This window comes from Galeopterus variegatus, unplaced genomic scaffold, assembly GCF_000696425.1.
Source record: "Galeopterus variegatus unplaced genomic scaffold, G_variegatus-3.0.2 Scaffold3184, whole genome shotgun sequence".
Classification (NCBI taxonomy): Eukaryota; Metazoa; Chordata; class Mammalia; order Dermoptera; family Cynocephalidae; genus Galeopterus; species Galeopterus variegatus.
This window is the reverse complement of record NW_007729295.1, coordinates 226,517-236,019: the sequence shown is the minus strand read 5'-3', so window position 1 is coordinate 236,019 and position 9,503 is coordinate 226,517. Positions and strand designations below refer to the sequence as shown.

At 39.3% G+C, this 9,503-nt stretch overlaps 1 protein-coding gene across 1 annotated transcript in view; it reads right to left on the bottom strand.

Moving 5' to 3' along the window:
• Nucleotides 1-644: 644 nt before the first annotated feature.
• Nucleotides 645-9,503, bottom strand: part of SH3BGR (SH3 domain binding glutamate-rich protein) — a 57,032-nt gene continuing 48,173 nt past the window's right edge. The window contains 3 exon segments of the mRNA XM_008584238.1: nt 645-1,059; nt 3,912-4,050; nt 8,993-9,022. Of these exon segments, the coding sequence (XP_008582460.1) occupies nt 3,946-4,050; nt 8,993-9,022 (135 nt within the window). The 3' untranslated portion in view covers nt 645-1,059; nt 3,912-3,945.

The window sequence follows — 9,503 nt, the reverse complement described above, 5'->3', positions numbered from 1 at the left end:
GGAGAACAGCACAGCAAGGTGGCAAGCTCTTCTGATAATACAGAAGCAATGTTTGCTGCAAGAAAAATACAAGAAATAGCACGTATGAAGAGAGGAGGGATCACAACAAAATCTTACAATGAAGAAAAAAACATCTCTGGTAAACTGAGGTGGGCAGGTGAGCAGAGACGCTATCAAACCTACCTGGTGTGCAAGTCATGGGGCTGGACCAGCTGTGGGTGAACACACTCTCCTGGCCATCAGGAGGCAAAATTACAGTAACAGGTTCCACACGTGGCAGCCATAGCTGCAAATCAATCAATGCAGGAGAAACAGAAGCAGGAACTCCCTTCAGCTCAGAAACATATAAAAGGCACTAGGCTGCAAGTTTCTTTGTCCTTAGCATCATCTCTACACAAGTGCATGACGGAGTCACAGAGAAGGCTTCAAAGATCATGTGCACAGCAGTGTGTATGATACAAAACATGATGCAACAAGACAATCAGTGCAATTTGAAAACATAGGCCAAATAATCAGTGCAACAAAAAACAATCATCCCAATGCAGACAGGAGTGTTGCTGAGGATTCAGATGTAGCAACAGATTGAGTTCAGGCATATACAAGCAGAGACCATAAATAAAGAGACAATGCTCCTCAGGACAAGATATTTGCTGCTAATCTTTATTTATACAGTTGTTCTCTGGAAAGCACTTCATTTTCAAAGCTAATTCTGAGACAAGTAGCATAAGGCACGTATGAGGAAATACTTTTCTTGTATCACGAAGAGAAGTTTTATATCTTGAAATCATTTTTTTTACATAGAATTAATGCAGAGCAAAAAAAAACAAGCAAAGGCCAAGAAAGTCAGGCACATGAAGGTAACCATATATCATCTTCACATTGAATTTTATTGATAGGATTGAGTAGATATGTTCATGTACATCTAACCATATCAGATAGCACAAGTCTTCAGGGAACCCCAGATGTACTGAGAGAGGGGTGCTGGCTTTGGACCAAAGTATTTCGTTGAGATTGGCCTGTGGGAAGACATTTGAAATGTTGTTTCATGGCTTGTGTTTTCTGAAAAAAAGGGAAAATATTATGGAGACTGTTAAAGAGAAACAGAGAATGTTTACCACAATCTTCATTATTTTACATGCAATAAAGGAAGTATTGCCTTCTACTCTATAAATCACTACTCATCATTTGTTTCCTAGGGCAAGAAAAGAAAAACAAATTTTTCTCATGGAAAACCAACCCAGGTTTACATCCGTTCTCTGTAGTAACGCATATCAAACACCATAAGGAAGTCAACGTCTCCGATTACAGTTTCCCCATTGCATTCTCATGGAAAAGAGAAAGGAGGAAACTTAAATGGTCCCTGTCTAGACTAGAGGCAGTATTCAGTGGCAACCTTATGGAAACTGGAATTCAGAGTCTCATAATGCGCATTATTACCCCTGGGACTCAAGCATCAATTTAGGTTCTGACTCTAATTCCAAATTTGGGAAATGAGAATTCTTTCCTAGTTCCATTCACTACCATGTTCTCCCTAATATCGTCTTTTCAAACAAGCTGCCTGGACTATCCATGAGCTATGAGATGAGTTTGTCTTTGGAAGCCAAATGATTTGCAGAATGCCTGACTGCACTGCCATGTCGTGTTCTAAAGGTTACTGAATCTCTCCAGGGGGTCAGGGGTGGGATTTAAGGCACTGCCCGTTTCATGCCTTCCCTGTCAGGCATTTTGGACTTACAACAGACTGCTATGGAACTGGATTCCAAACCAGAACTCATCAGAGAAACAGGCAAAATGTGCTAGCCAGAGCTCTACTTTGCCTTTTTTTTTTTTTTTTTTTTTTTTTAATCATTGACTTTTTTTTTTATGCCTGACTGCACTGCCATGTCGTGTTCTAAAGGTTACTGAATCTCTCCAGGGGGTCAGGGGTGGGATTTAAGGCACTGCCCGTTTCATGCCTTCCCTGTCAGGCATTTTGGACTTACAACAGACTGCTATGGAACTGGATTCCAAACCAGAACTCATCAGAGAAACAGGCAAAATGTGCTAGCCAGAGCTCTACTTTGCCTTTTTTTTTTTTTTTTTTTTTTTGGAATTGGCCTATATAGCCATCTGTCTACATTAAGGGTTCTCTCTTGGCTGTGCCATTTCACATTCAATTTTTTTTATAACTATCACATTAAAATTGCATAATTTTTAAAGAATTTTCCAAGCAGAGTGAATAGAAACAGATTTAACAATACTTATGAGTCTTCTCCTATGGGTTTTGTTGTGTTTTGTTTCTGGCATATGGATAAATATCAGCATATTTTCGTTTTTTACCATTCTTCAGGTAGAATTTCTTAAAGTAAACTTTCCAGTTTTCTTTTTTTCAAAAATGGATCCCAACTCATTCCTTCAAAATGGAATTGCCACCAAAATGACAATCAGTCGGCCTTAAAGTAGAGGTCTGTGTGTCTAGAGCTTGAAAGAAATCCTCAAATCAGGACTAGACTCACTTTGTAATTTAAGTAAATGAATGATAAAACCTTTAAGATCCAGTAACAAGCTGTGATGGCTACTCTCACCAGTGCCAAGATGCCCAAAAAATATAGGAAGCCGTGTTTATATTGGCTTTTTATTTGTAAGTGTAGGTCTATGTAGAAGAGAGGTCTCTGTGCAAATTGGTCTTTGGTGCACAGAATGTTTCTGTTTGTTCACCAAAATTACACAGCACGGGGGAATCTTCCTTCTCCAAATGAACTCTCTGTCCGACCTTCTCTAGACAGGCACCAAGTTTTCTTCTTTACTGAAGACGTGCTGTATGCTTAAATTATGAAAGCTTATTTCCACGTTATCTCCTTCTTTCCCAGCTGCCCTGATGCAACAGACCAGAAATCTGTTTCACATTTTTCAGTGGAGGCATATTATGGACAGTAAGGAAACTAAAAAAAAAATTTTTTTAATTTAAATTTCTTAAAATCCCTTACAGCACCAGTGTAAAACTGTAAGCATCACTACCCTAGTGAATAAACTCCCACCTCAAATTCAGTTGCAAGGTCAATATTATTATTAATAATAATACAGAATGCACACAGGTTTTTCCAAATGTCAGGTAAAACCAGATATTTTTATAGCACTTTATGATCTTTAGATGTTTTCATACATACTGTCTTATCTGTATGGCCCACAATATTTAAACGTTCCCCCATGTCAATATCCACTGTCATGAGACACCAGCATCTTATTAAGTATTGATTAATATATGGCACTTATCAAACTGTTCAGAATTATGTATTTTCATTGCCAATGGAAATGTAAAACTATAAGGCAGCAAAAGCTTACTTGTCAAAACACCTAAAGTGATTCCACCATAATCCACAGTGTTACTTCAGGAGTGCTCTGGTTAATATTTAATAAATGAAAATGTCATACCAAGTACTTATGACTACACCTCTGGCTGGAATAATTTTCTTCCACGAATCAATGGCCAGCCTTGTGATGTTTTAGGTTATAATTTATTGCCATCGTTCTGAAGGTCAGTTATCATTCCCCTATGGAAATGCACATGTATTGGTCAGTAGTGGATCCTAGGTAATAGAGCATGATTAGGAGAACATTTGCTTTTAAATAGAGGAAGAGCAGGAATTAAGTACAAAACTCTTCCTCACCTCAAAGGCACACCTTTTCCTTGAAATCCTGCCAACTACAGCCTTCTGTGCCCTAGTGCCCAAGAAATAGATACTACAGAGGTCACCAGCCCTGAGGCTCTAGAGAGGGGTTTTGACCACCTGTAAGTTGCAGGCCAGGCAGGGCCTTGGAAGGGAGACAGACAGCTGTGGATTGGAATTCACTTCTCCCATTACCAAGAGAGATGTAACACAGACAGCATACCGTAATAACTAGGTTTTTCAACCCCAGAATTCTGTAGCTACCTAGAAAAGTTGGAGAAATTAAACATGAAAAGGCCTATGAGTCTTCTTGCTCTCCTGGCTCCTCCTCTTCAGCATCCTCTTCCTCTTCCTCTCCTGCTGCTGCTTCTCCTCCTGCTCCCGCCCCACTTGTTTCTTCCATCTTATTTCAACAGAAATTACATCATTATTAAGAAGCATAAGGGCCAAAGATACAGCAGAAAGAAGAATGTAAAATCTCAAAGACTAGAGTTGAGGGCCTCCCACACCCCTCACACACACACACACCACACCACACACACACACCACACCACACACACACACAACACCATACACCACAACACACACACACCACAACACGCATACACCACACACACACACCACAACGCACACACACACCACACACCCTCCCCACACACACCACACAACACACACACCCCACAACACACACCACACCACACACACACACCCCACACACAACACACACCACATACACACCATGCACAACACACACACCATGCACAACACACACACGCAACACACACACCCCACACACACCACACACCTCCACACACACCGCACACACAACACATACACAACATACACACAAAACAAACACAACACACACACACCCCACAACACACACACAAGACACACCACAGCACGCACACAACACACACCACAGCACACACACAACACAACACACACACAACAACATACTCAACACACACCCCACAAAAGCACACAGAACTATTATCTCTCTAAACACAGACCCCTTAATACAAAATGGTGCTGCAGAATGGTACATTAATTCTAACAGGTTTCATAATATCTCTTGAGCACATAATCTTCACTCATTAACAAACTATTCTCTTCAAACCTTTAAAAATTCAAAAGGCATACAGTTAGAAGAATAAAGTACAAAAAGAATCTCAAAAATAGAATTTTGTCAGAAAGGATAATAAGCTTTTAAATGTATGAGCTGGTTATATTTTGTTATAACAAGCTAATTCAAGCCAAAATTATTATCAGCCCATACATATAACCTGGAATTACTTCCAAATTAATAGTATTGAATAGTATTTTTTTCTTATTTATACACAAAAATGGGATTTTCAAAAATGGAAGCTTGCCTAGAGAGAAACAAAAGAAATAATTATTGGAAAAATATCACTTACAAACAATGAAAAACCACAGTGTAGAATAAGCTAGAAATCATCTTTAGGTCCAAGCATAGGTATTAGTTTGATATAATAATATTAAAAATAATGAAACAGATCTAAATTTACTGCTCCCCCCAAAATAGATATATTACATTACAAAAACTGATTAAAAGAGAATATTCATCAAGATTTGATAATTACACACATGCATGTGTGCTAGCTAGTGGTTATCTCTGGGTAACAGGGTTATAAACTATTTTTATTTTCTTTTATCTGTATTCTCTAAATATTTTGCAAAGATCATGAGTTATTTTGTAATTTCAAACACAAACAAAAGTTTCTTTGGGTGGATTTCTTTTGACATTTGAGACCCTCTTTAATGCTGATGACTCTGCACTGAAACACTCAGACATTGCAGGTGACTTTCAGGAAATGACACTCTCTAACCTTGAGTTTTCAATTTTAATTTAGTCTTCTGATTAGCATTTTAAAGTGATTAATCCAAAAATGTTCAAGAACAATATTCTTAAACCTCCCGATGACAATGAAAATAACTGCGACTGAGCTAACATGGGATGCTCAACAACAGGCAGAGTCTGAGAAGGTCTCTTTGGACACATTTAGAATTCACTAACGTTCTCTGAACTGATTCATCTAAATGTTGGCATGGTTACAGCCCTATTAGGGTTTAAAATCCTCAAATCCTATCTCATAAGCCACAGGTTCAACAAGCAAGCAGCTAAGTAGGAATTTCAGTTCTCAATGTAGTTTTAATTTGCATTTCCCTGATGACTAGTGATGTTGTGCATTTTTCTATGTACCTGTTGGCCATTTGTATGTCTTCCTTTGAAAAATGTCTATTCAGCTCCTTTGCCCGTCTTTTAATTGCGTTATTTGTATTTTTCCTGTTGCTTCCTCGCAGCCCCTCCCCCACCCACCTTTATCAGCAATATGGAGATATGCTGACCTGTGGTGCTGAGTTAATGAAAATTGTCCTAAAGCTCCTTACAATGAAGTCCTCCCCCAGAGCCTATCAAGAAGCAAAACAAAATTTCTCCGACAGGAGAAAGATCATTCTCTGAAGTTTTCAAAATAAAATTAGTGGAACTAAAGGTTTCAACAAAGCAGGAACAGAATGGGAAAGGAGAGGATTCGCATGAATTTAAGACTTCCTCTGCCTTGGAAGCTCCTCTTCCTCCCCACTCATTTCCTATGACTCATTTCAAACACCAAGAGAAAATAAAGGTTTGGGTTTTTTTTTTAAACAAACTCAAATTCTTAATATAAAATAAATTTTACTCTCTTTGAAATTAGATGGACTTTTTATTATTAGCAAACAGTAGGAGTCCTTGTAATCAACTTCAATTTGGCACCACGTCACGTGAACTAGAACCTGTGTTCTAATCCAGTGGTTCTCAGACTTGATCAAGCATCAGAATCATCTGAAGGGCTTATTAAAATACAGGCTACTTCCACCTTAGGGTTTCTGATGCAGAAGATCCAGGCAGGGCCTGAAAATGTGCACTTCTAAAGGTCCCCAGGTGAGGGCCGCCGCTGCTGGTCTGGGGCCTGCACTTGGAGAACCCCCACCATAGTCTGCACTCTCCCTCTTCAATCACACTGACCAATAAGCAGGGTGTAGTGAGAGCTCACAGCTAGCAGATTCAGCACCACCATCTGCCGAGGTTTTCACTCACCACAGTCGGTTATGTTTCTTCCCACACTTGTGTATGCAGTTTGTAGTCTTATTGTAATTACATAATTTAAATGGACATCATGGAAATCAATGGAATATGAGCAGGGAAAGAACTTTTTTTCCTATGTTGACTTAATGGAATGCTTTGAAAAGACCTATTACATGTAAATCACCTTAAAATTTTATCTTCAAATTATGTGTCAAAAAAGGTGGGTGGTGGGAGAATTTATATAATCCAGATAGATTATACACCTAGATTGCTTTGTGTCATTGAATTTCTGCTCTATTTTAAAGAAACCAAAACTGGAATTTCTAGACAAATGAGTCTGTTTATGTTAGAAAAACAACAGGTCATTCTAATCTTTGCACTTTTATTGAAAGAAAAAAAGCCCTTGTCCTATATCTAAAAAAATTGGCAGTAAATATGTTTGTATACTTGAAGTTAAAATATATATTTAAGGCCTCTATGTTTTTAAAATTTACTACTTGAATTCTTCAATTGGTCAAACAACCTCCAGTTCCAAACATGGAATAGGAGGCTTCTACTGTACCTGGGAATTCTGGCTATTACTTAAGCAATTGCTGTATAAACAAGCATGTAAATTACACATTACAGAGAATAAATTTTATTCCTTTAAATTTCACCCTTAATAGTTTTTTAAAAGGTTTCTCATTTTTCTTTAAATGTTTTAATTGTACTTTTAAGTCTTATATCCTAAGTACTCCTAACTTTTAAATACTTTTTTATTTTATACGCTTCTTAATTTTCTACATTTGTGAATCTCTTGGATATTAGGTATTCTCATTCTACCTTTATTCATTGTAAGACATTTCTTTCTTAAATTATATCTTATTGAATTTACACGTTTCTTTTACATTCTGAATTTTAATTCCCCTTTTTATAATTTTTTTCATTGTCTTTGGGTGTTTTCTCTTATAGCCGTAGGAGGCAGAGCACAGAGAAAGGAGCCAATGGCTCTTGTTGTCTTTATGTGATCTCTCATCCCCTGATCCTGGCTTCCTAAAATGAAGGCTCTCAACCTCAGCTGCATCAGACAGCATGAGGGTATGTCAGGGCCACACCCTGGAGCTTCTTATTCTCTGGCTGAGGAAGGCAAGCTTCCAGAAATTCAAAAACACTGCAGGTGACACTAATGCACTCCAGCAGATGAGAACCAACGGTGGTCTAATGGAACCACGAATTGGGAGGACGGTGAAAAATTCTTCCCAAATCAATCATGTTCTCCCTGGATAGAACACCACTAGAAATCCTGGAATCAAGTAGTTTCCTAATGTCACATCCAAGAGTGACATTAGGTTTCCAAGCATCACAATTTCCAGATGCTGGAGGATAACGAACTGCATGTTTAAACTTGCGCTAAAGTTGCAAAGATATACACCTCTGGTTTAAGAACTAAAATTAAGACTCAATAGTTTGTGTTGCCTTGACACGTGGTAAAATCAGGACAGCCTCAAATGACCTACATGCTTGTTCCCCTTTCTCTCTACTCCCGAAGATTAAGTCTCCTAGCTAAACGGCCCTCCACAGCAAGGAACCAGGCACAGTGCCTGCTTATGCTCTGGAATTACTCAAGCCAATAACATCCTCCTGTGGGAACCAGGGAGCACCATACCCTCTTGGTACTACAAAGCCTGCCTCCCACAGCCCCTGTTGGCTCAGACAGTTTCCAAACGTGGCCCTGCATTGCGTGGATGTCCTTTCACCCAGCTGTAAATATATATGACCAATAACCTGCTGTCAACCTCATCTGTCCAGTGTCAGGTGTTCTGCGTTCAGTCATCCCCTTATAGGGTGGGAATCCCACCCTAACGAACGGGTGAATAGGAGGCAATCAAAACAGTGCCACTAAGTGCCATGCAAGCTGCATAAACTTCACACTACCCAATGGGATAGAAAAGGTCAAATGAAGGAATCTCCACCTAATGCCCTGGCCCAGCCTGGCCTGACTTCAGTGAGAAACCACTGGAGACACCTTCCCCAAAGAAGCCTCAGAAAGGGTCCACAGCCAAGCCCTGTCTCTCCATCTACCCCCCTCAAACAAATTTATTTCCAAGTTATTTCCCTTCTCAGCAGGATAAAGGAGCATTTTCTAGGTGTGTGGGTTGCACCGGCTCTCTTATTTCATAAAGAACAAGGAGAACGTGGCTAAAGCTGCAATCCTCTCACCTAAAAGATATTTTCACCAAGCTGATTAAGCACAATTGTTAAAGATGATGGACCGTACCTCTTCTGTTGCTCTCTCTCCTTCTTCTTCCTTGGGTCCATAAATCAAAGTAAAGAAAAAATATAAATTCTAGTAAGTTTTAAGGTGAATCTCGAAATTAAGCAAGCTATACCAAAATACAAGCTAATCAAAATAACCAACAAGTTAATTTATCCATAAAATATGTAAATAGCAAAGATATGATAACTGAGTGATCCTGACTTATTTCATGCATTATTATTTCAAGCTCTTGGAACATAAGATTAAAGACATTTTTGGGCCGGCCCGGTGGCGCACTGGATAGTGCGCCGCTTGGGAAGCGCGGCGGCGCTCCCGTCCGAGGGTTCAGATCCCATATACAGACCGGTTCCCGCTCACTGGCTGAGCGAGGCGCGGGAGCAACACCGAGGCTTGCGATCCCGTTGCCGGTCCCCGGTCCGGTACGGGGGCAACACTGAGGGTTGCGATCCGTTGCCGGACACAGAAAAAAAGACAAAAAAAAAAAAAAAAAAAAAAAAAAAAAAAAAAAAAA